The 27,322-nt window shown below is 33.4% G+C and overlaps 2 protein-coding genes and 2 pseudogenes across 3 annotated transcripts; all 4 read right to left on the minus strand.

The window, feature by feature from the left end:
* Positions 1 to 4,252: 4,252 nt before the first annotated feature.
* On the minus strand, positions 4,253 to 5,319 carry LOC111887149 (caffeoyl-CoA O-methyltransferase). Its single transcript, XM_052768519.1, is given in 3 exon segments — positions 4,253 to 4,752; positions 4,755 to 4,957; positions 5,086 to 5,319. Coding segments are annotated over 3 exon segments (729 nt in total). The 5' UTR covers positions 5,250 to 5,319; the 3' UTR covers positions 4,253 to 4,390.
* A 5,213-nt stretch (positions 5,320 to 10,532) lies between these two features.
* LOC128132218 (caffeoyl-CoA O-methyltransferase-like) lies at positions 10,533 to 11,599 on the minus strand (annotated as a pseudogene).
* A 5,449-nt stretch (positions 11,600 to 17,048) lies between these two features.
* Positions 17,049 to 18,115, minus strand: LOC128132219 (caffeoyl-CoA O-methyltransferase-like; annotated as a pseudogene).
* A 5,324-nt stretch (positions 18,116 to 23,439) lies between these two features.
* On the minus strand, positions 23,440 to 24,511 carry LOC128132220 (caffeoyl-CoA O-methyltransferase). 2 transcript variants are annotated; one of them, XM_052768520.1, is made up of 3 exons: positions 24,277 to 24,510; positions 23,910 to 24,148; positions 23,440 to 23,828 (listed from the first exon to the last, which is right to left on the minus strand). In XM_052768520.1, exons 1-3 carry the CDS (start codon positions 24,438 to 24,440, stop codon positions 23,578 to 23,580), a joined length of 654 nt encoding a protein of 217 aa, XP_052624480.1. In that variant the 5' UTR covers positions 24,441 to 24,510; the 3' UTR covers positions 23,440 to 23,577. The 2 variants fall into 2 exon arrangements, with proteins under 2 accessions (XP_052624480.1, XP_052624481.1); XM_052768521.1 differs by having other exon boundaries at positions 23,440 to 24,148; positions 24,277 to 24,511.
* Positions 24,512 to 27,322: the final 2,811 nt, after the last annotated feature.

Genomic DNA, 27,322 nt, shown 5'->3' on the forward strand with positions numbered 1-27,322 from the left:
CTTTTAGACCAATAGTTAATGATAACACATGTATACGTATGTCCAAAGTCGGAGTAGCGTATGTAGAGAACCGGGAGCAATGATTACGAGTGAGAGTCGCACCTCACCTAGTGCATTAGGTCGTGCCGGTCATGTTAGTAACGAATTTGGTACTTCCCTTGGGGCTTGAAGTGAATAAATCAACCCTAACTAGGAAGTATTACTATAATAATTACAGTGATGGTAAGCGGTGAGTAATTATTAAAATAAAGTGGAGAAAAATATTATATAATAATATTATAGCGGTGAAAAGATAGAAAATTAGTTACAACATGGTTGAGGAGAGTAACTGACAATAAGAATTTCTAAGAGAAGAATAAAATTAAATGAGCTAAACAGTGTTGGATATGCGGTGTGATGTTGTTATGTCTTGCTTGTGAGTATTTGATTGTGTGAGAATGTATTGTGTGATCCTATTATGATATGTATGTTCTTTTAACACTGTACTCTAATTAACTCAATTAGCTTATGTTAACACTTGTTCTTTGCTTGTTGGTTATTGTGCATTGGAACATATAGCTTGACATGATGCCTCGGTGAGAATGGGAACTCTTTGGGTAGAAGTATTTGGTATCTTTAGATATCATACAATTTGGACATTTTGAGTTTTCTTCATTTTGTTTTTGTGAACTTTTAAATTTTGATGGGTTTGTTTTGACATTAAGGTAACATTGGTGATGTTTTTGAAATATTCATAATAAGTCTTCCCCAAATGTAATCTGTTAAAAAATGTTTAAAAAAACCTTTGGGTGAAAAATCACAGTGTTACAGAAGGCAGATTCCAGCGAGAACAATGGTGGTGGCGGTTAAATGCTGGTGGGGATCGACAACAATATTTCTACCTTTGTGGGGATCTCAAATTTCCGGCAAAATACTCGTAATTCCTTCAACCAACATGTATATTCAGTGTGAAGAGGTGGGAATGAAAAGAAAAAGAGAAAAAAAAACCGAAGTCTCACATGTTAATGTCGCCGGAAAAATGGTGCTTCGGCGCCATTGATGTGACGTCGCCGGTGATGCATCTGGAGTTGGGTTAGGTTGTGTTCTGACCTAAAGGGATAAAGTGATCGCGTATGCATCGAGGCAATTGAAGGAACATGAAAAGAACTACCCTACTCATGATCTGGAGTTGGCAGCGGTAGTATTTGCCTGGAAGATATGGAGGCATTATCTTTATGGCACCAAGTGTAAACTTTTCACTGATCATAAGAGTCTCCAATATCTCTTTAATCAGAAGGAATTGAACATGAGGCAACGACGCTGGCTAGAGTTACTTAAGGACTACGACTGTGAAATACTTTACCACCCTGGTAAAGCAAATGTGGTTGCTGATGCTCTCAGTCGGAAGGTAAACCTTGAAAAGAAAAGGCCAGGAGCGTTGAGAATTGAAGTTGTCTCAACAATTGTGGAAAGTATAAAGAAAGCTCAAGAGGAAGCTTTAGAGAAAAATGACCGAAAGGAAGAACGTTTGGGCAAAACGTTAGTGTTCGGTACAAACAATCAAGGGTTGAAGGTATTTCAAGATAGAATTTGGGTACCTAAGACGGGCGGAATAAGAGATCTTCTGATGGAAGAAGCTCACAAGACCATGTACTCGATTCATCCCAGCCATACGAAAATGTATAGGGATCTAAAACCCTATTATTGGTGGCCGACGATGAAGCTCGATGTTGCTAAGTATGTGGCCGAGTGTGTAACATGTGCTAGGGTTAAGGCACAACATCAGAAACCGTATGGGAGTTTAGAACCTTTGCCCGTACCCATGGGCAAATGGGAAGACATCACCATGGATTTTGTGACTAAACTACCCAGAACAAGGAACGGCCACGACATGATTTGGGTGGTCGTTGATCGCTTCTCTAAGAGTGCGCATTTCATAGCAGCGAAAGAGAAATGGTCTATGGAGAAACTTGCGAATTCTTACGTGAAGGAAATTGTGAGGCTTCACGGTGTTCCGTTAACGATTGTGTCCGATCGTGATAGCCGTTTTACCTCAAGGTTTGGAGGAGTCTACAAGAGGAATTGGGTACCAAGTTGTGTTTGAGTACAGCTTACCATCCGCAAACCGATGGTCAGAGCGAGCGAACAATTCAAACATTGGAGGATATGCTGAGAGCATGTACCCTAGAATTCCAAGGTAACTGGGATGAACACTTACCTTTAGTAGAATTCTCCTATAATAATAGTTTCCACTCAAGCATTAAGATGGCACCTTATCACGCTTTGTATGGGGAAAAGTGTCGAACGCCATCATGTTGGCTGGAAGTTGGGGAAAAGCAGTTTATGTTACCTGAAATAGTCCATCAGAGTGCCGAAAAGTTGAAAGTGATAAGGGAAAGGATGTTAGCTGCTCAAGATCGACAAAAGAGTTATGCTGACAAGAAAAGACAACCGATATCCTTCGATGTTGGAGATTCGGTTTTACTTAAAGTCTCGCCGTGGAATGGACTTATAAGATTTGGTAAGAGAGGGAAGTTGAGTCCAAGGTTTATTGGGCCATTTAAAGTTCTTCAGAGAATCGGGAATCAAGATTACAAGCTAGAGTTACCGGAAGAACTAGAGGGTATTCATAACACCTTTCATGTGTGCTACTTGAGAAAGTTCACAGGAGATGTGCCCGACATAATTCCGATTTCTGAGTTAAGGTTGGATGAAAACAAGAGGTTGATCGAAGAACCTGAGGCAATCGTTGACCGTAAGACTATGAAGTTGCGACGCAAGATGGTCGATTTAGTGCTTGTGCGTTGGAAACATACGAATGGACCAAATCTCACTTGGGAAACGGAGAGTGACATGATCAGTTGCTGGGGATGGAATCATCCTAAGGGGGAGAGAATTGTAACACTCGTGTTTATAGCCTAGGCATTTATATTGAGTTGATAGTCTAGGTTAACCTTTGTAACTCATTTTGAAGAAATGAAAAAGGAATTATGTGAATTATGTGTTTTATGCTTAATTATTAGGGCTTAGTTAATTAAGAATAAAAATAAGTGTCAAAATTAAAGTGTGAGATAAGCCCGATATCTTTACATAAAGTTGTAGTGGTCGAAACAAGGATTTCGGGGATATAGAGAATACCAAAATCCGAGTTATAACGAAGAAGTTATGACCTGTCGAAGTTTCGCGACAAAACCGGCACGGTGCTGAATGTCGTAAAAAGTGAGTTTTCGATAAACTACTTTTTAGCCTTAGTAATCTAAACGAAAGTCGTAGTATTCGTTAAACCGAGAAGTTTGATAAAAAGAACGCCCAAATCTGACTTCGTATGAGGAAGTTATGATTTTTCGAAGTTTCAGCGTAGCAGTAGACAGCTAAAAACTCGAATTTTAGATCGAGAGCTTTTTAGCCGACACAACCTAAACGAGAATTGAAGGTCTCGTCATTAGGAGCACAACGGTAAAAAGTCTGACGAAAACGGACGTCGGATGAAAAAGTTATGAATTTTTAACAGATTTCCTATCCCGGTCTGTTAAAAATAATAATATAAAATTTAAAGTCAAAATTAGCCGACAAAGTCTAAACGGAAGTTGTAGAGCGTAATTTTAGCTACGCGTGCATATAAAGAACATAAAAAACGGAGCTCGTATGCGATAGTTATGGATTTTAGAAGTTTTGGCGCGAAAACCGAGAAATTTCGCATAGTCACACTTTGCCACCTCACCCTCGCTTAGAATGTGACACGTGTCCTGCTGAGTCATCAAGCTGCTGAGTCACCGAGGCTGCTGAGTCATGCGAGCCACGTGTCCTTTTCTGATTCGACCGAGGAGGAGGCCCAATCCGAAGCAGCCAACTCCCCAGCCGAAGCTTCGCCCTGCTACCGCGTGTGTCCGAGCCTCGCATAGCCTAGCTTCGAGCCTCGCAGGTACGCCAGTAAGCCGCGGTCCACTTAGAAGCCGCCAACGAGCCCTCGCATGTGCGAGCCATGTGCGAGCCATGTCCGAGCCAACCCCCTGCGAGCCTTCTTAGCCGTCGGAACAGGAGACTTCTCAGCCCTTGGATCAAAATTTCGGACCCTATAAATAGAAGGGTACCTGCGAGGGTTCCCGGTTACTTTTGGAATTTTGTCACTTTTAACCCCTAAACCCATATTTTCTTCATCTTAACATCCCGCAAACCCCCGGTATCAATTGTAAAGCCCAGAATACCCCACGAAGCGCCCTATTGTGTTTGATGACATATTTCTAAACTTCAAATATTTGTCAACAAGGTTAAATGATATATAAATATAAAATTAACATTATGATTACGCAATTCAAAACATGAATGCAAATTGTCGCATTACAGAAAGGAAATAATCAATCAAACATGTGAATCATTTACAAGTTTATTTTGGTTGATCCGTTATATGTTATTAGCTTATTCGGCGACATAGAGTGATTCCATCACCCACAGGAAGCTGACATATCTCTACTCTTGGATCAGCAGCAAGGGCTTTGTTGAGCTCTAACACGAAGTCTCTGTAATATCTAACATACTTCCGAAGTGGGGCATCTGCGGGTGCCACCAAAGACCCATTCCAAAGGGTGTTATCATAACCAATCACACCTCCAATTTTAACAAGATCGATTAACCTCTTGTGGTAATTAAGATAGTTGTCTTTATCTGCATCCACAAAAATAAAATCGAATGATCCATGGAATTTTGCATCTTCTACCATTTGGTCAAGAAGAGGAAGAGCAGGACCTTCTCTAAAGTCAATCTTGTGAGCAACACTGCTTTCTCAATAATCGGAAGGCCAATTTCGTAATTTTCACGGTTTATATCCAAAGCCAATATCTTTCCATCTTCTGGTAGAGCAAGCGCGGTAGAAAGAAGGGAATAACCAGTGTAAACACCTATCTCCATCGTGTTCTTAGCATTTATAAGCTTAAGAAGTAAGTTCAAAAACTGTCCATCAGGAGATGTCGTCATAAGATTCCTGCATTTAGTAGTACAAGTAAAACAGATTAGACAACGGAAAGCACCCACAATGTTTTTATGGTAATCCTGTTACGTACTCATAATATGTTATAACATTAGGAAATGCATGAACAAATTATGACTTACCAAGGGTGTTTAGCAGTGACCTCACGAAGCTCTTTCATGGATTCTGGCTCTCTCGGGTAAACACTGGTTTCAAGAATGTATTGGTAAAGTGCATCGCTTTGAAGGAGGCTTTTGTGGCCAACTTCTTGGTGTTTTGCAGGCTGAGTTTCTCCGGTGGTGGCCATTGTGAGGAATCTGTGGTGTGTTAGTGTGAAATGGAGATTAATGGTGGGTTGAACTTGAAATGAATCTGAAATTGAAGGATTGGGTGTATGGGAATGTATAGGGAGTGGGCATGGAGGATCGGAAGGTGAAGGGATGGTGCCGGTGCGGTTGTGGTTGTGGCCTTGTTGGTGGGGTTGGTGAGACTTGAGTTTTCGTTGCAGATGTGGACTTAGCCAACCATAGTGGAAACCACGAGTTGCTAAAACCTACTTGTTTTATTCTAGTTTTTTATAATAAGAGGATAGGGAAAATGATTAACAAGCCAACGAAGTTTTCAAACTGTTCAAAAAACCCCAATCATGTTTTGTTTGTTTAAAAAAACCCAACAAACTTAACATTTTGTCTAAAAAGCCCAACTAAGTTACACTTTCCGGAAAGTCAAATAAGAGAAAGAGATGACGTGACTTATTACCGTATCGGGAAAATGACTTGTTAGACCAACAAAGTTTCCAAAACGTTTAAAAAACTCCAATCATGTTTTGACTGTTAAAAAAACCCCCAATGAACTTAAACAAAACAAAATTTGGATTTTCTTGAACGGTTTGGAACTTTGTTGGACTTTTTAGACAAAAAGTTATGTTCGTTGGGTTTTTTTGAACAGACAAAACATGATTGAGATTTTTTGAATGGTTTGAAAAATTTGTTGGGCTCTTAAGTCATTTTCCCTAAGAGGATATGCCAAATTAAGATGACCCAAACCGGACAAAACTCGATTGAAACAAAAACTAAAGACCCTCAAAGGAAGATTTGGGGACCGGAGCTCATGAAGTAATCTGATTCTGTTTTTCACTTGTCAAGGATTGGGCTTGCCGCTCGCAATATAACTGCATCAATATGTAAATTGTCGAATGGGTACTGTTATGTAATTTTTTTGAAAAAGAAAATTGTTACATTTGTTATGAAGTTTATGTATGTGGTTTTATGTTTATTTAAAAGTTAGAATTTAGTTGTGGCATTCAGAATGTATTAAACTTAGCGATCTCCAATGGGAGTTTAATGGTGCGTTTAATGGGGAGTTTAATCTAATTAAAGTTAAAATCCTCATTGTCGGAAAATGACTAGAATTCAATAGAAAGGGGAGTTGAATCCCATTGAACTCTATATTCTCTCTCTCCTCTCTCTCTCTCTCTATCTCTCTCTCTCACACACACACATATATATATATATATATATATATATATATATATATATATATATATATATATATATATATATATATATATATATATATAAATTATTTTTTATTTTAAACTTTTAATTAACGTTAATTTTAATTTTAGTTTTTAATTTTTAATTTCATGCAAATTAATTTTTTAAAAAAAAATAAAAATAAATAAAAAGAAAATGATAAATGATGTGACAATCCATTAAATTGTATAGTGTTTAATGGACTATAGAGTTTAATAGGTAAAGTTTTATAGTGAATGAAATCTACATATGTTAATCATTTTAATGGATTAACACATCATCATTTTACTTATTAAATAACTTTATATTAATTTTACTACAATGTATTGAACTCAATAGAGTTCAATGAAATATATATTTAATGGTTAAAATATTTTCTGTTTCCCATTGAAAAATTCAATGACTATTGAACTTCATATCTATTGAATGTCAACATGACATCCTATAATGATAGAGTTTAATCCATTGAATGTCAATTATGCATGTCAATTCATTTAACTCTCACATTGAACTTGTATTATGGATGCTCTTAGTATGATATATTAGTAATATGCCGATAACAAATTACAAACACTTACTTTAAACACTTAATTTTTTTTAAACAAATATAAAATCAAATAGTTTAGTACTTTTATACGTTAAGTTAGGGCAAATTAGCACATGGGCAAAGAAACAAGAGACTACAATTCTTGTCATGTCTATTATTTTTTATATTTTTCTTTATCACATGTTTATTCAATGAGATAAAGAGATTCCAACTATGTCAGGGTAAATAAGAATATATATATATATATATATATATATATATATATATATATATATATATATATATATATATATATATATATATATATATAGATTCGGTAAGAAATTTTTTTTAGTAGGAAGGTAAGAAGTTTTTTTTCTACATATTTTTTTGACGAAAAAAAAATGAATCACTAGATGATTCATTTGTAAGATGATTCACAAGAAAAAATTCTCAAAAAAACATATATATTATTCATTTTTAAGTAAATTAAGAAAAAAATTCATTTTTATGACAATTTTAGTGAATAACAACAAAATCATTATATAAATGAATCATCGAGTTGTTTTTTTGAAAATTTTTTCTTGTGAATCATCTTATAAATGAATCATCTAATGATTCATTTTGTTTGTTTGCGAAAAAAATATGTAGAAAAAAAACTTTTTACCTTCGTACCAAAAATTTCCTTCTTATTTGATCTTGACTATATATATATATATATATATATATATATATATATATATATATATATATATATATATATATATATATTATGTTGCAGGCTTACAAGTTTCAACATTAAAAGAAATATAAAATCAAATCAAAAAAGATTAAAAGAAAATTTTAATCCAAATAAAACACTAAAATGTTTGTTCCAAAATCTAAAATATAAATTAAACATTAATTATCTTTTTTTTCGGTCTTGCTCATATATATATATATATATATATATATATATATATATATATATATATATATATATATATATATATATATATATATATATATATATAGGTGTTTAAAGTAATTATTGTGGTATTGTATTCATAAATGTGAGCCAATCAAAATTAAATAAAAATTTAAATAATTAAATAAATAAACAAGGGTATTTTAGTAATTTGATAAATAGCTTCCACAAATAGTCCCTATAATCATGCTAGCATTAACTTTTAACCTAATTTCTTTTCTTATATACAGCCGTCGATGTCTTTCAAAAAATGAATGACCTGAAACAAAAAGTTAGGCAGCTATCAACACTCGATGAAATTACATAAATATATTGGGAGCTCACAGAATGGGATGTGATCATTGGAGTCTCGTGTACATGGGCTAGAGTCAACACTCGATGAAATTTCATTCAATTTGGCAAAGATTACCGTAAAAAGCTCAAATCCCGAACCTACCCTCTGTTGCGGGTTACCAGGTGCAGATCAGTGGAGTCTCGTGTACATGGGCTAGATTCAATCCACCATTCCTTCTTCATCGTTAATTTCAATCACACTGGCATGGAGGGGCAGGATGGCCATAGGAGTTCCTGCACACCGGTGGAAGCGATGGTGGTGGAAAGATCTGTGGAGGCGGTGGTGGTAATGGCGATTATAATGGAAGTGATGGTACATATGTGTATTATCAGAATATGATCAAAGCAAACCCTGGCAATTCATTAATTCTCAACAATTACACAAAATACCTGACAGAGGAAATTTACAATATTCATCATTCATGGATTTCAATTTCTTCTTTTAATAGATCAAGTTTCATTTGGCTTCCGATCTATTGGCCAATTTTGATCTGATTGATTCATTCAAACAGGTGCGAGGTGATTTCTCGAGGGTTGAGGAGTATTGCAGCCGAGCAATCCGGGAAAACTGATGATTCACCGATGATCTCTCTCTCTCTCTCTCTCTCTCTCTCTCTCTCACAAAGATACACACGTGCACACATTAATTTCCATTCTTATCTTTAGACCTTTGTAAATTTCTCCATCAAAAACATTGTGAAAAAGAATGTTTTTATGTGATGCTTGCGTTCATATATATTTGCAGCAACTGTGAAAAAAAGGAGGTGTGAATCATCTGGATCTACACAATTGAGCATCTTTTATTTGTCGCTTGCATTCATAATCATGAATAATTTGTGCTTTTTAATAAATAAAATAAGTAATATTTTTGAAAATTAAAACTAAATACTTTCTTGATTTTCCTTTCATATTGCATATACATATATATACACTTTGCATTATAACATTCTGCTTTTTTTTTTTCCTTCATTTTTTCCATTATAGCATAAGACCTTAAAAGTTAAATGATGTTCCAATCAATACATACATACATATACATACAAATACACTTTCCATTATAGCATCCTATTTTGTTTTTTTCAGTTTTTTTCGTTAAAGCATTGTAGTTTCTAAATTGCATACAAATACACAAACTACATACAAAATCATCTATACATATAAATACACATATACAAAAATACTAGACATCCAAAAGCACATATACATACATCATACACATTCAAATACACATATATAATGCATATACAAATATATATAATCACATGTACATACATCATATGCATCCAAAATACAAATATACATACACATCCACATATAAATACACTTCTATATACACAAAATCAACATATTATATGTAATAAAATAGAAAAACGAAAACTTGTGGTGTGGTGGCCGTGAAGGTAGATTCCGGCGAGAACAGTGGTGGCGGTTAAATGCTGGTTGGGATTGACAATAACATTTCTACCATGGTGGGGATCTCAAATTTCGGCAGAATACTCCAAATTCCTTCAACACCAACAATTGTATTCAGTGGCGAGAGGAGGAAATGAAAAGAAAAAGAGATAAAAAAAAAACCGCAGCCACTTGTTAATGTCGCCGGAAATGGTGCTTCGGTGCTGCTAACGTGACGTCGCCGGTGATACCTTTGGGGTCGCCGATGATGAGCTTTATTATCGATGTAGTGGACGATGATGTGGCTTTGGACGGAGAAAGTCGAGGTTTTGTTGAGGTAGAAAGGGAAATTGCGAAGGGTAATAGCGGCGACGGGCATTAGCAGCGACAGTACCTTTTAGCGGCGGACCCTTTAAGCAGCAGTTAGTGTCCTGGTTAATAACCTACAATAGACATTCCTCCATAATCATTTCATTGGTCGCTAGGCTGTTGCAAAAATTTGTCGCAAGTTAGTGATAAATTTGTGGGCTTGTGGCCATTTGATGGGTTTCAAATTTTGTGGTAAACTTGATTGGAAGAAGCACGGCTTTATTGGTCACTGAATTTCGAAGTATCCAACGCCAAATTCGTCTTTTTTTTTTTTTTTTTTTTTTTTTTTTTTTTTTTTTTTTTAAATCTGTCGCTAAATACCATGATACGATGAAATCTTTTGATTATTTTTTAATATTTTCAATAAGATTAAAGGCCAACCAATTCAAGATACAATTACCGAAATAGAGTTCCTATTGTGTTTGATGACATATTTCTAAACTTCAAATATTTGTCAACAAGGTTAAATGATATATAAATATAAAATTAACATTATGATTACGCAATTCAAAACATGAATGCAAATTGTCGCATTACAGAAAGGAAATAATCAATCAAACATGTGAATCATTTACAAGTTTATTTTGGTTGATCCGTTATATGTTATTAGCTTATTCGGCGACATAGAGTGATTCCATCACCCACAGGAAGCTGACATATCTCTACTCTTGGATCAGCAGCAAGGGCTTTGTTGAGCTCTAACACGAAGTCTCTGTAATATCTAACATACTTCCGAAGTGGGGCATCTGCGGGTGCCACCAAAGACCCATTCCAAAGGGTGTTATCATAACCAATCACACCTCCAATTTTAACAAGATCGATTAACCTCTTGTGGTAATTAAGATAGTTGTCTTTATCTGCATCCACAAAAATAAAATCGAATGATCCATGGAATTTTGCATCTTCTACCATTTGGTCAAGAAGAGGAAGAGCAGGACCTTCTCTAAAGTCAATCTTGTGAGCAACACTGCTTTCTCAATAATCGGAAGGCCAATTTCGTAATTTTCACGGTTTATATCCAAAGCCAATATCTTTCCATCTTCTGGTAGAGCAAGCGCGGTAGAAAGAAGGGAATAACCAGTGTAAACACCTATCTCCATCGTGTTCTTAGCATTTATAAGCTTAAGAAGTAAGTTCAAAAACTGTCCATCAGCAGATGTCGTCATAAGATTCCTGCATTTAGTTGTACAAGTAAAACAGATTAGACAACGGAAAGCACCCACAATGTTTTTATGGTAATCCTGTTACGTACTCATAATATGTTATAACATTAGGAAATGCATGCACAAATTATGACTTACCAAGGGTGTTTAGCAGTGACCTCACGAAGCTCTTTCATGGATTCTGGCTCTCTCGGGTAAACACTGGTTTCAAGAATGTATTGGTAAAGTGCATCGCTTTGAAGGAGGCTTTTGTGGCCAACTTCTTGGTGTTTTGCAGGCTGAGTTTCTCCGGTGGTGGCCATTGTGAGGAATCTGTGGTGTGTTAGTGTGAAATGGAGATTAATGGTGGGTTGAACTTGAAATGAATCTGAAATTGAAGGATTGGGTGTATGGGAATGTATAGGGAGTGGGCATGGAGGATCGGAAGGTGAAGGGATGGTGCCGGTGCGGTTGTGGTTGTGGCCTTGTTGGTGGGGTTGGTGAGACTTGAGTTTTCGTTGCAGATGTGGACTTAGCCAACCATAGTGGAAACCACGAGTTGCTAAAACCTACTTGTTTTATTCTAGTTTTTTATAATAAGAGGATAGGGAAAATGATTAACAAGCCAACGAAGTTTTCAAACTGTTCAAAAAACCCCAATCATGTTTTGTTTGTTTAAAAAAACCCAACAAACTTAACATTTTGTCTAAAAAGCCCAACTAAGTTACACTTTCCGGAAAGTCAAATAAGAGAAAGAGATGACGTGACTTATTACCGTATCGGGAAAATGACTTGTTAGACCAACAAAGTTTCCAAAACGTTTAAAAAACTCCAATCATGTTTTGACTGTTAAAAAAACCCCCAATGAACTTAAACAAAACAAAATTTGGATTTTCTTGAACGGTTTGGAACTTTGTTGGACTTTTTAGACAAAAAGTTATGTTCGTTGGGTTTTTTTGAACAGACAAAACATGATTGAGATTTTTTGAATGGTTTGAAAAATTTGTTGGGCTCTTAAGTCATTTTCCCTAAGAGGATATGCCAAATTAAGATGACCCAAACCGGACAAAACTCGATTGAAACAAAAACTAAAGACCCTCAAAGGAAGATTTGGGGACCGGAGCTCATGAAGTAATCTGATTCTGTTTTTCACTTGTCAAGGATTGGGCTTGCCGCTCGCAATATAACTGCATCAATATGTAAATTGTCGAATGGGTACTGTTATGTAATTTTTTTGAAAAAGAAAATTGTTACATTTGTTATAAAGTTTATGTATGTGGTTTTATGTTTATTTAAAAGTTAGAATTTAGTTGTTGCATTCAGAATGTATTAAACTTAGCGATCTCCAATGGGAGTTTAATGGTGGGTTTAATGGGGAGTTTAATCTAATTAAAGTTAAAATCCTCATTGTCGGAAAATGACTAGAATTCAATAGAATGGGGAGTTGAATCCCATTGAACTCTATATTCTCTCTCCTCTCTCTCTCTCTCTCTCTCTCACACACACACACATATATATATATATATATAAATTATTTTTTATTTTAAACTTTTAATTAACGTTAATTTTAATTGTAGTTTTTAATTTTTAATTTCATGCAAATTAATTTTTTTAAAAAAAATAAAAATAAATAAAAAGAAAATGATAAATGATGTGACAATCCATTAAATTGTATAGTGTTTAATGGACTATAGAGTTTAATAGGTAAAGTTTTATAGTGAATGAAATCTACATATGTTAATCATTTTAATGGATTAACACATCATCATTTTACTTATTAAATAACTTTATATTAATTTTCCTACAATGTATTGAACTCAATAGAGTTCAATGAAATATATATTTAATGGTTAAAATATTTTCTGTTTCCCATTGAAAAATTCAATGACTATTGAACTTCATATCTATTGAATACCAACATGACATCCTATAATGGTAGAGTTTAATCCATTGAATGTCAATTATGCATGTCAATTCATTTAACTCTCACATTGAACTTGTATTATGGATGCTCTTAGTATGATATATTAGTAATATGCCGATAACAAATTACAAACACTTACTTTAAACACTTAATTTTTTTTAAACAAATATAAAATCAAATAGTTTAGTACTTTTATACGTTAAGTTAGGGCAAATTAGCACATGGGCAAAGAAACAAGAGACTACAATTCTTGTCATGTCTATTATTTTTTATATTTTTCTTTATCACATGTTTATTCAATGAGATTAAGAGATTCCAACTATGTCAGGGTAAATAAGAATATATATATATATATATATATATATATATATATATATATATATATATATATATATATATATATATATATATATATATATATATATATATATATATATATATATATAGATTCGGTGAGAAATTTTTTTTAGTAGGAAGGTAAGAAGTTTTTTTCTACATATTTTTTTGACGAACAAAAAAAATGAATCACTAGATGATTCATTTGTAAGATGATTCACAAGAAAAAATTCTCAAAAAAACATCTATATGATTCATTTTTAAGTAAATTAAGAAAAAAAATTCATTTTTATGACAATTTTAGTGAATACCAACAAAATCATTATATAAATGAATCATCGAGTTGTTTTTTTGAAATTTTTTTCTTGTGAATCATCTTACAAATGAATCATCTAATGATTCATTTTGTTTGTTTGCGAAAAAAATATGTAGAAAAAAAACTTCTTACCTTCGTACCAAAAATTTCCTTCTTATTTGATCTTGACTATATATATATATATATATATATATATATATATATATATATATATATATATATATATATATATATATATATTATGTTGCAGGCTTACAAGTTTCAACATTAAAAGAAATATAAAATCAAATCAAAAAAGATTAAAAGAAAATTTTAATCCAAATAAAACACTAAAATGTTTGTTCCAAAATCTAAAAAATAAATTAAACATTAATTATTTTTTTTTTTCGGTCTTGCTCATATATATATATATATATATATATATATATATATATATATATATATATATATATATATATATATATATATATATATATATATTATGTTGCAGGCTTACAAGTTTCAACATTAAAAGAAATATAAAATCAAATCAAAAAAGATTAAAACAAAATTTTAATCCAAATAAAACACTAAAATGTTTGTTCCAAAATCTAAAAAATAAATTAAACATTAATTATTTTTTTTTTCGGTCTTGCTCATATATATATATATATATATATATATATATATATATCTATATATATATATATATATATATATATATATATATATATATATATATATATATATATATATATATATATATATATAGGTGTTTAAAGTAATTATTGTGGTATTGTATTCATAAATGTGAGCCAATCAAAATTAAATAAAAATTTAAATAATTAAATAAATAAACAAGGGTATTTTAGTAATTTGATAAATAGCTTCCACAAATAGTCCCTATAATCATGCTAGCATTAACTTTTAACCTAATTTCTTTTCTTATATACAGCCGTCGATGTCTTTCAAAAAATGAATGACCTGAAACAAAAAGTTAGGCAGCTATCAACACTCGATGAAATTACATAAATATATTGGGAGTTCACAGAATGGGATGTGATCATTGGAGTCTCGTGTACATGGGCTAGAGTCAACACTCGATGAAGTTTCATTCAATTTGGCAAAGATTACCGTAAAAAGCTCAAATCCCGAACCTACCCTCTGTTGCGGGTTACCAGGTGCAGATCAGTGGAGTCTCGTGTACATGGGCTAGATTCAATCCACCATTCCTTCTTCATCGTTAATTTCAATCACACTGGCGTGGAGGGGCAGGATGGCCATAGGAGTTCCTGCACACCGGTAGAAGCGATGGTGGTGGAAAGATCTGTGGAGGCGGTGGTGGTAATGGCGATTATAATGGAAGTCATGGTACATATGTGTATTATCAGAATATGATCAAAGCAAACCCTGGCAATTCATTAATTCTCAACAATTACACAAAATACCTGACAGAGGAAATTTACAATATTCATCATTCATGGATTTCAATTTCTTCTTTTAATAGATCAAGTTTCATTTGGCTTCCGATCTATTGGCCAATTTTGATCTGATTGATTCATTCAAACAGGTGCAAGGTGATTTCTCGAGGGTTGAGGAGTATTGCAGCCGAGCAATCCTGGCAAACTGATGATTCACCGATGATCTCTCTCTCTCTCTCTCTCTCTCACAAAGATACACACGTGCACACATCAATTTCCATTCTTATCTTTAGACCTTTGTAAATTTCTCAATCAAAAACATTGTGAAAAAGAATGTTTTTATGTGATGCTTGCGTTCATATATATTTGCAGCAACTGTGAAAAAAAAGGAGGTGTGAATAATCTGGATCTACACAATTGAGCATCTTTTATTTGTCGCTTGCATTCACAATCATGAATAATTTGCGGTTTTCAATAAATAAAATAAGTAATATTTTTGAAAATTAAAACTAAATACTTTCTTGATTTTCCTTTCATATTGCATATACATATATATATATATATATATACACTTTCTATTATAACATTCTGCTTTTTTTTTTTCCTTCATTTTTTCCATTATAGCATAAGACCTTAAAAGTTAAATGATGTTCCAATCAATACATACATACATATACATACAAATACACTTTCCATTATAGCATCCTATTTTGGTTTTTTCAGTTTTTTTCGTTATAGCATTGTAGTTTCTAAATTGCATACAAATACACAAACTACATACAAAATCATCTATACATATAAATATACATATACAAAAATACTAGACATCCAAAAGCACATATACATACATCATACACATTCAAATACACATATATGATGCATATATAAATATATATAATCACATGTACATACATCATATGCATCCAAAATACAAATATACATACACATCCACATATAAATACACTTCTATATACACAAAATCAGCATATTATATGTAATAAAATAGAAAAACGAAAACTTGTGGTGTGGTGGCGTGAAGGTAGATTCCGGCGAGAACATAGGTGGCGGTTAAATGCTGGTGGGGATTGACAATAACATTTCTACCATGGTGGGGATCTCAAATTTCGGCAGAATACTCCAAATTCCTTCAACACCAACAATTGTATTCAGTGGCGAGAGGAGGAAATGAAAAGAAAAAGAGATAAAAAAAAAACCGCAGCCACTTGTTAATGTCGCAGGAAATGGTGCTTCGGTGCTGCTAACGTGACGTCGCCGGTGATACCTTTGGGGTCGCCGATGATGAGCTTTATTATCGATGTAGTGGACGATGATGTGGCTTTGGACGGAGAAAGTCGAGGTTTTGTTGAGGTAGAAAGGGAAATTGCGAAGGGTAATAGCGGCGACGGGCATTAGCAGCGACAGTACCTTTTAGCGGCGGACCCTTTAAGCAGCAGTTAGTGTCCTGGTTAATAACCTACAATAGACATTCCTCCATAATCATTTCATTGGTCGCTAGGCTGTTGCAAAAATTTGTCGCAAGTTAGTGATAAATTTGTGGGCTTGTGGCCATTTGATGGGTTTCAAATTTTGTGGTAAACTTGATTGGAAGAAGCACGGCTTTATTGGTCACTGAATTTCGAAGTATCCAACGCCAAATTCGTCTTTTTTTTTTTTTTTTTTTTTTTTTTTTTTTTTTTTTTTAAATCTGTCGCTAAATACCATGATACGATGAAATCTTTTGATTATTTTTTAATATTTTCAATAAGATTAAAGGCCAACCAATTCAAGATACAATTACCGAAATAGAGTTCCTATTGTGTTTGATGACATATTTCTAAACTTCAAATATTTGTCAACAAGGTTAAATGATATATAAATATAAAATTAACATTATGATTACGCAATTCAAAACATGAATGCAAATTGTCGCATTACAGAAAGGAAATAATCAATCAAACATGTGAATCATTTACAAGTTTATTTTGGTTGATCCGTTATATGTTATTAGCTTATTCGGCGACATAGAGTGATTCCATCACCCACAGGAAGCTGACATATCTCTACTCTTGGATCAGCAGCAAGGGCTTTGTTGAGCTCTAACACGAAGTCTCTGTAATATCTAACATACTTCCGAAGTGGGGCATCTGCGGGTGCCACCAAAGACCCATTCCAAAGGGTGTTATCATAACCAATCACACCTCCAATTTTAACAAGATCGATTAACCTCTTGTGGTAATTAAGATAGTTGTCTTTATCTGCATCCACAAAAATAAAATCGAATGATCCATGGAATTTTGCATCTTCTACCATTTGGTCAAGAAGAGGAAGAGCAGGACCTTCTCTAAAGTCAATCTTGTGAGCAACACTGCTTTCTCAATAATCGGAAGGCCAATTTCGTAATTTTCACGGTTTATATCCAAAGCCAATATCTTTCCATCTTCTGGTAGAGCAAGCGCGGTAGAAAGAAGGGAATAACCAGTGTAAACACCTATCTCCATCGTGTTCTTAGCATTTATAAGCTTAAGAAGTAAGTTCAAAAACTGTCCATCAGCAGATGTCGTCATAAGATTCCTGCATTTAGTTGTACAAGTAAAACAGATTAGACAACGGAAAGCACCCACAATGTTTTTATGGTAATCCTGTTACGTACTCATAATATGTTATAACATTAGGAAATGCATGCACAAATTATGACTTACCAAGGGTGTTTAGCAGTGACCTCACGAAGCTCTTTCATGGATTCTGGCTCTCTCGGGTAAACACTGGTTTCAAGAATGTATTGGTAAAGTGCATCGCTTTGAAGGAGGCTTTTGTGGCCAACTTCTTGGTGTTTTGCAGGCTGAGTTTCTCCGGTGGTGGCCATTGTGAGGAATCTGTGGTGTGTTAGTGTGAAATGGAGATTAATGGTGGGTTGAACTTGAAATGAATCTGAAATTGAAGGATTGGGTGTATGGGAATGTATAGGGAGTGGGCATGGAGGATCGGAAGGTGAAGGGATGGTGCCGGTGCGGTTGTGGTTGTGGCCTTGTTGGTGGGGTTGGTGAGACTTGAGTTTTCGTTGCAGATGTGGACTTAGCCAACCATAGTGGAAACCACGAGTTGCTAAAACCTACTTGTTTTATTCTAGTTTTTTATAATAAGAGGATAGGGAAAATGATTAACAAGCCAACGAAGTTTTCAAACTGTTCAAAAAACCCCAATCATGTTTTGTTTGTTTAAAAAAACCCAACAAACTTAACATTTTGTCTAAAAAGCCCAACTAAGTTACACTTTCCGGAAAGTCAAATAAGAGAAAGAGATGACGTGACTTATTACCGTATCGGGAAAATGACTTGTTAGACCAACAAAGTTTCCAAAACGTTTAAAAAACTCTAATCATGTTTTGACTGTTAAAAAAACCCCCAATGAACTTAAACAAAACAAAATTTGGATTTTCTTGAACGGTTTGGAACTTTGTTGGACTTTTTAGACAAAAAGTTATGTTCGTTGGGTTTTTTTGAACAGACAAAACATGATTGAGATTTTTTGAATGGTTTGAAAAATTTGTTGGGCTCTTAAGTCATTTTCCCTAAGAGGATATGCCAAATTAAGATGACCCAAACCGGACAAAACTCGATTGAAACAAAAACTAAAGACCCTCAAAGGAAGATTTGGGGACCGGAGCTCATGAAGTAATCTGATTCTGTTTTTCACTTGTCAAGGATTGGGCTTGCCGCTCGCAATATAACTGCATCAATATGTAAATTGTCGAATGGGTACTGTTATGTAATTTTTTTGAAAAAGAAAATTGTTACATTTGTTATAAAGTTTATGTATGTGGTTTTATGTTTATTTAAAAGTTAGAATTTAGTTGTTGCATTCAGAATGTATTAAACTTAGCGATCTCCAATGGGAGTTTAATGGTGGGTTTAATGGGGAGTTTAATCTAATTAAAGTTAAAATCCTCATTGTCGGAAAATGACTAGAATTCAATAGAATGGGGAGTTGAATCCCATTGAACTCTATATTCTCTCTCCTCTCTCTCTCTCTCTCTCTCTCACACACACACACATATATATATATATATATAAATTATTTTTTATTTTAAACTTTTAATTAACGTTAATTTTAATTGTAGTTTTTAATTTTTAATTTCATGCAAATTAATTTTTTTAAAAAAAATAAAAATAAATAAAAAGAAAATGATAAATGATGTGACAATCCATTAAATTGTATAGTGTTTAATGGACTATAGAGTTTAATAGGTAAAGTTTTATAGTGAATGAAATCTACATATGTTAATCATTTTAATGGATTAACACATCATCATTTTACTTATTAAATAACTTTATATTAATTTTCCTACAATGTATTGAACTCAATAGAGTTCAATGAAATATATATTTAATGGTTAAAATATTTTCTGTTTCCCATTGAAAAATTCAATGACTATTGAACTTCATATCTATTGAATACCAACATGACATCCTATAATGGTAGAGTTTAATCCATTGAATGTCAATTATGCATGTCAATTCATTTAACTCTCACATTGAACTTGTATTATGGATGCTCTTAGTATGATATATTAGTAATATGCCGATAACAAATTACAAACACTTACTTTAAACACTTAATTTTTTTTAAACAAATATAAAATCAAATAGTTTAATACTTTTATACGTTAAGTTAGGGCAAATTAGCACATGGGCAAAGAAACAAGAGACTACAATTCTTGTCATGTCTATTATTTTTTATATTTTTCTTTATCACATGTTTATTCAATGAGATTAAGAGATTCCAACTATGTCAGGGTAAATAAGAATATATATATATATATATATATATATATATATATATAGATTCGGTGAGAAATTTTTTTTAGTAGGAAGGTAAGAAGTTTTTTTCTACATATTTTTTTGACGAACAAAAAAAATGAATCACTAGATGATTCATTTGTAAGATGATTCACAAGAAAAAATTCTCAAAAAAACATCTATATGATTCATTTTTAAGTAAATTAAGAAAAAAAATTCATTTTTATGACAATTTTAGTGAATACCAACAAAATCATTATATAAATGAATCATCGAGTTGTTTTTTTGAAATTTTTTTCTTGTGAATCATCTTACAAATGAATCATCTAATGATTCATTTTGTTTGTTTGCGAAAAAAATATGTAGAAAAAAAACTTCTTACCTTCGTACCAAAAATTTCCTTCTTATTTGATCTTGACTATATATATATATATATATATATATATATATATATATATATATATATATATATATATATATATATATATATATATATATATATATATATATTATGTTGCAGGCTTACAAGTTTCAACATTAAAAGAAATATAAAATCAAATCAAAAAAGATTAAAAGAAAATTTTAATCCAAATAAAACACTAAAATGTTTGTTCCAAAATCTAAAAAATAAATTAAACATTAATTATTTTTTTTTTCGGTCTTGCTCATATATATATATATATATATATATATATATATATATATATATATATATATATATATATATTATGTTGCAGGCTTACAAGTTTCAACATTAAAAGAAATATAAAATCAAATCAAAAAAGATTAAAACAAAATTTTAATCCAAATAAAACACTAAAATGTTTGTTCCAAAATCTAAAAAATAAATTAAACATTAATTATTTTTTTTTTCGGTCTTGCTCATATATATATATATATATATATATCTATATATATATATATATATATATATATATATATATATATATATATATATATATATATATATAGGTGTTTAAAGTAATTATTGTGGTATTGTATTCATAAATGTGAGCCAATCAAAATTAAATAAAAATTTAAATAATTAAATAAATAAACAAGGGTATTTTAGTAATTTGATAAATAGCTTCCACAAATAGTCCCTATAATCATGCTAGCATTAACTTTTAACCTAATTTCTTTTCTTATATACAGCCGTCGATGTCTTTCAAAAAATGAATGACCTGAAACAAAAAGTTAGGCAGCTATCAACACTCGATGAAATTACATAAATATATTGGGAGTTCACAGAATGGGATGTGATCATTGGAGTCTCGTGTACATGGGCTAGAGTCAACACTCGATGAAGTTTCATTCAATTTGGCAAAGATTACCGTAAAAAGCTCAAATCCCGAACCTACCCTCTGTTGCGGGTTACCAGGTGCAGATCAGTGGAGTCTCGTGTACATGGGCTAGATTCAATCCACCATTCCTTCTTCATCGTTAATTTCAATCACACTGGCGTGGAGGGGCAGGATGGCCATAGGAGTTCCTGCACACCGGTAGAAGCGATGGTGGTGGAAAGATCTGTGGAGGCGGTGGTGGTAATGGCGATTATAATGGAAGTCATGGTACATATGTGTATTATCAGAATATGATCAAAGCAAACCCTGGCAATTCATTAATTCTCAACAATTACACAAAATACCTGACAGAGGAAATTTACAATATTCATCATTCATGGATTTCAATTTCTTCTTTTAATAGATCAAGTTTCATTTGGCTTCCGATCTATTGGCCAATTTTGATCTGATTGATTCATTCAAACAGGTGCAAGGTGATTTCTCGAGGGTTGAGGAGTATTGCAGCCGAGCAATCCTGGCAAACTGATGATTCACCGATGATCTCTCTCTCTCTCTCTCTCTCTCACAAAGATACACACGTGCACACATCAATTTCCATTCTTATCTTTAGACCTTTGTAAATTTCTCAATCAAAAACATTGTGAAAAAGAATGTTTTTATGTGATGCTTGCGTTCATATATATTTGCAGCAACTGTGAAAAAAAAGGAGGTGTGAATAATCTGGATCTACACAATTGAGCATCTTTTATTTGTCGCTTGCATTCACAATCATGAATAATTTGCGGTTTTCAATAAATAAAATAAGTAATATTTTTGAAAATTAAAACTAAATACTTTCTTGATTTTCCTTTCATATTGCATATACATATATATATATATACACTTTCCATTATAACATTCTGCTTTTTTTTTTCCTTCATTTTTTCCATTATAGCATAAGACCTTAAAAGTTAAATGATGTTCCAATCAATACATACATACATATACATACAAATACACTTTCCATTATAGCATCCTATTTTGGTTTTTTCAGTTTTTTTCGTTATAGCATTGTAGTTTCTAAATTGCATACAAATACACAAACTACATACAAAATCATCTATACATATAAATATACATATACAAAAATACTAGACATCCAAAAGCACATATACATACATCATACACATTCAAATACACATATATGATGCATATATAAATATATATAATCACATGTACATACATCATATGCATCCAAAATACAAATATACATACACATCCACATATAAATACACTTCTATATACACAAAATCAGCATATTATATGTAATAAAATAGAAAAACGAAAACTTGTGGTGTGGTGGCGTGAAGGTAGATTCCGGCGAGAACATAGGTGGCGGTTAAATGCTGGTGGGGATTGACAATAACATTTCTACCATGGTGGGGATCTCAAATTTCGGCAGAATACTCCAAATTCCTTCAACACCAACAATTGTATTCAGTGGCGAGAGGAGGAAATGAAAAGAAAAAGAGATAAAAAAAAAAAAAACCGCAGCCACTTGTTAATGTCGCCGGAAATGGCGCTTCGGTGCTGCTAACGTGACGTCGCCGGTGATACCTTTGGGGTCGCCGATGATGAGCTTTATTATCGATGTAGTGGACGATGATGTGGCTTTGGACGGAGAAAGTCGAGGTTTTGTTGAGGTAGAAAGGGAAATTGCGAAGGGTAATAGCGGCGACGGGCATTAGCAGCGACAGTACCCTTTAGCGGCGGACCCTTTAAGCAGCAGTTAGTGTCCTGGTTAATAACCTACAATAGACATTCCTCCATAATCATTTCATTGGTCGCTAGGCTGTTGCAAAAATTTGTCGCAAGCTAGTGATAAATTTGTGGGCTTGTGGCCATTTGATGGGTTTCAAATTTTGTGGTAAACTTGATTGGAAGAAGCACGGCTTTATTGGTCACTGAATTTCGAAGTATCCAACGCCAAATTCGTCTTTTTTTTTTTAAAAAAAATCTGTCGCTAAATACCATGATACGATGAAATCTTTTGATTATTTTTTAATATTTTCAATAAGATTAAAGGCCAACCAATTCAAGATACAATTACCGAAATAGAGTTCCTATTGTGTTTGATGACATATTTCTAAACTTCAAATATTTGTCAACAAGGTTAAATGATATATAAATATAAAATTAACATTATGATTACGCAATTCAAAACATGAATGCAAATTGTCGCATTACAGAAAGGAAATAATCAATCAAACATGTGAATCATTTACAAGTTTATTTTGGTTGATCCGTTATATGTTATTAGCTTATTCGGCGACATAGAGTGATTCCATCACCCACAGGAAGCTGACATATCTCTACTCTTGGATCAGCAGCAAGGGCTTTGTTGAGCTCTAACACGAAGTCTCTGTAATATCTAACATACTTCCGAAGTGGGGCATCTGCGGGTGCCACCAAAGACCCATTCCAAAGGGTGTTATCATAACCAATCACACCTCCAATTTTAACAAGATCGATTAACCTCTTGTGGTAATTAAGATAGTTGTCTTTATCTGCATCCACAAAAATAAAATCGAATGATCCATGGAATTTTGCATCTTCTACCATTTGGTCAAGAAGAGGAAGAGCAGGACCTTCTCTAAAGTCAATCTTGTGAGCAACACCTGCTTTCTCAATAATCGGAAGGCCAATTTCGTAATTTTCACGGTTTATATCCAAAGCCAATATCTTTCCATCTTCTGGTAGAGCAAGCGCGGTAGAAAGAAGGGAATAACCAGTGTAAACACCGATCTCCATCGTGTTCTTAGCATTTATGAGCTTAAGAAGTAAGTTCAAAAACTGTCCTTCATCAGCAGATGTCGTCATAAGATTCCTGCATTTAGTAGTACAAGTAAAACAGATTAGACAACGGAAAGCACCCACAATGTTTTTATGGTAATCCTGTTACGTACTCATAATATGTTATAACATTAGGAAATGCATGCACAAATTATGACTTACCAAGGGTGTTTAGCAGTGACCTCACGAAGCTCTTTCATGGATTCTGGCTCTCTCGGGTAAACACTGGTTTCAAGAATGTATTGGTAAAGTGCATCGCTTTGAAGGAGGCTTTTGTGGCCAACTTCTTGGTGTTTTGCAGGCTGAGTTTCTCCGGTGGTTGCCATTGTGAGGAATCTGTGGTGTGTTAGTGTGAAATGGAGATTAATGGTGGGTTGAAATTGAAATGAATCTGAAATTGAAGGATTGGGTGTATGGGAATATATAGGGAGTGGGCATGGATCGGATCGGAAGGTGAAGGGATGGTGCCGGTGCGGTTGTGGTTGTGGTTGTGGCCTTGTTGGTGGGGTTGGTGAGACTTGAGTTTTCGTTGCAGATGTGGACTTCGCCAACCATAGTGGAAACCACGAGTTGGTAAAACTCACTTGTTTAATTCTAGTTTTTTTATAATAAAAATATATGCCAATTTAGTTGATCGGTTTTATTAAAGGTGGAGACTGGTTCCAAACCCGATGCAAACTGGACCATACCCGATTGGAACCAAAACCGAAGACCCTCAAAGGAAGAACCGAGGACCGGCGCTCCAGGAGTAAATCGGTTCTGGTTTTTCAGTTCCAATACCCACAAACCCGATTTTCACAAACTAATCACCGATCAAGGAGTGGGTTCTCAAGATAAATGCGTCAATATGTAATTGGCGAAAAGATTACTGGTATATCATTTTTTGAATAAAAAAATTGTTACATTTGTTATATAGTTTTCTATATTTGATTTTATGTTTATCTAAAAATTAGAAATTAGTTAGTATGGGCTTGGTAATACGCCGATAATGAATTACAAACACTTACCTTTAGTGCTTCCTTAATTTTTTTACACAAATATAGAAAACTTCAAATAAACATAAAATCAAATATATGAATACCAGAAAGACTTTATCTATAGGTTTCATAATCGATTTAGTCCTTATCTTTTTCTAAGTCAACTGAGTCCTGATTAGGTTAACTTAATCAAAACAAGATTATTAGTGGGTTAACCGATTAGTGAAACGTTTGTTTGTTTATGTGGACTATGACATGGCATCTAAGGGTTACTCAACGATTTCCTTTCAGTAAAACATAGTTTTATGCATTTGTAAAGTGTTGCACCCGGTGAAAAACGAGAGAATCTAAAAAAATAGCTTGTTACAGTGCATCGTGCATCAGAAAATAATCTCCACCACATTCTAGCTCATCAATTCCTAGGACTGTTCACTATTCGGATAAAACCGAATTATCCAATTGGACAATTTGGATTGGACTATTTGGTTCGGATATTCGGATTTTTGGATTGGTTTTCAACAAAACCGAATTATTATTTTGGATTTCGGATTGGTTTTGGTTTATAAAATAAGAACCGAATAGTCCAAAAAAACCGAATAAACATTTATTATTTATCTATTTATAATATATATCTATATTTATTTATCAATTTTATAATTTATTTTTTCAAATAGGAACGTTTCGCCCGATAGAAAAACATTAATATGCATTTTCACTCAAAAGTTTTCTATCTATAAAATATTTAACTATAATGTATCTTCTTATTCGTTGTTTATAAATTTCAAATCACGACTAAGTAATTTGTTTTTGCTTCTTGTGTAAAGTTTATTAATATTATAATTATTTGTCGATTTAAAATGTTTCGGTTTTTGAAAACCGAATTATAAAAACCGATCCAACCGAATTGTAATTGGATCGGATCGGATTGGATTTAAATTTAGTTTGGACTATTCGGTTCGATATTTTGAAAATCGAAATCAATTTGGATTCACTTGATTGGATCGGATCAAACCGATCCATCCAAACGAACACCCCTATCAATTCCTATAATGTATGTAAAATGTAGTAATATTTTTCCTATATGTTATTACAGTGTCGTACGTACATGGAGAAAACAGATTACGATTCAGATGATTACGGAGAGGAATAGCTCGACATTGAACTCATCGATGTTACAGTGGAAGAAGATTTCAAGCCAAAATGGATGGATAGGTACAAGGATGCAGTCTTGAACATTCTATCTGATGAAGAAGATAATGAAGTTGAATCTGATGAACATAATGGCAATAAATATGTTGAGAATGGCACTACAAATGATGGAAGTACAAATAATGACAATACAAACGAAGAGGTAGATTGTAACATCCTATTTCGAGATAACCTAAACTTGGAGGCTCGAGTGGTAATTGACATGTGAAGGTCATGGGTCTTAAAGGATCAAGTTTAGACCTTGTGGAATACGGTTCTTGGACTTGGTGTAATACTTTGGGCTTTGATAGGCATTGGGCTTAAATCAAAATTTGGGACCACAACGTGGTAAAGTGATGGCCACGACGTGATGCATGGTTAATGAAAACAACGTTTCATTTTTCACCACGACGTTACAAGATAGGTGTCACGACGTGGTGAACGCTCCAACACGAAACCCTAGCCTCTAAGCATGATTGAGTCAAGCCCTTGGATTAGGGTATCCTCTTCAGTGTCCAACCCTCCAACACAAAACCCTAGCTTCTATGCATGATTGAGAGCAAGTTTACTTGATTTTGGGTTTGTTCTTTAGACTTTGGTGAAGCTTAAGGAAGAAGGGAGTCCATATTGGTGCAAGGAAGCAAGGACCAAGCTTGGATCCAACATCTTTTTTATATTTATGCTCTATTTAAGGTATATTGTTCATACCTTGGCACTTCTTCTAGATACAAGTTTGAGCTTATTTTTTGGTGGTTTTTGTCCCTTCCATGGATGCTCTTAGTATTTGAGGAACTGCAGAGCTTGTTATGGCTCTCTTATGGTCAATAGACCTCTAATGATTTAGAAAAGAATAATGTTTGGAGTCACCTTGTGTGCATACACAAGTTTTGGTCACATTAAGGACTTAATGGACTTAGGGTTATAGATCTAGCCATGGGATGAAGTCCTAATGGATAAAGTTGGAAACTTTATCCAATAAGTCATTGAAAAGGACCAGATCTAAAGTTATGGGTTTATATATGTAACGATTAAGCACTTAATGA

This window comes from Lactuca sativa, chromosome 2 (assembly GCF_002870075.4).
Source record: "Lactuca sativa cultivar Salinas chromosome 2, Lsat_Salinas_v11, whole genome shotgun sequence".
Taxonomy (NCBI): Eukaryota; Viridiplantae; Streptophyta; class Magnoliopsida; order Asterales; family Asteraceae; genus Lactuca; species Lactuca sativa.

Excerpts from the sequence above, each read along its gene's own strand:
- LOC128132220 (XM_052768521.1), bottom strand. The coding sequence starts at position 24,440 with ATGGCAACCACCGGAGAAACTCAGCCTGCAAAACACCAAGAAGTTGGC. Across the intron at positions 24,149-24,276 it reads GTCACTGCTAAACACCCTTG|GAATCTTATGACGACATCTG; the intron begins GTAAGTCATAAT and ends TACTAAATGCAG.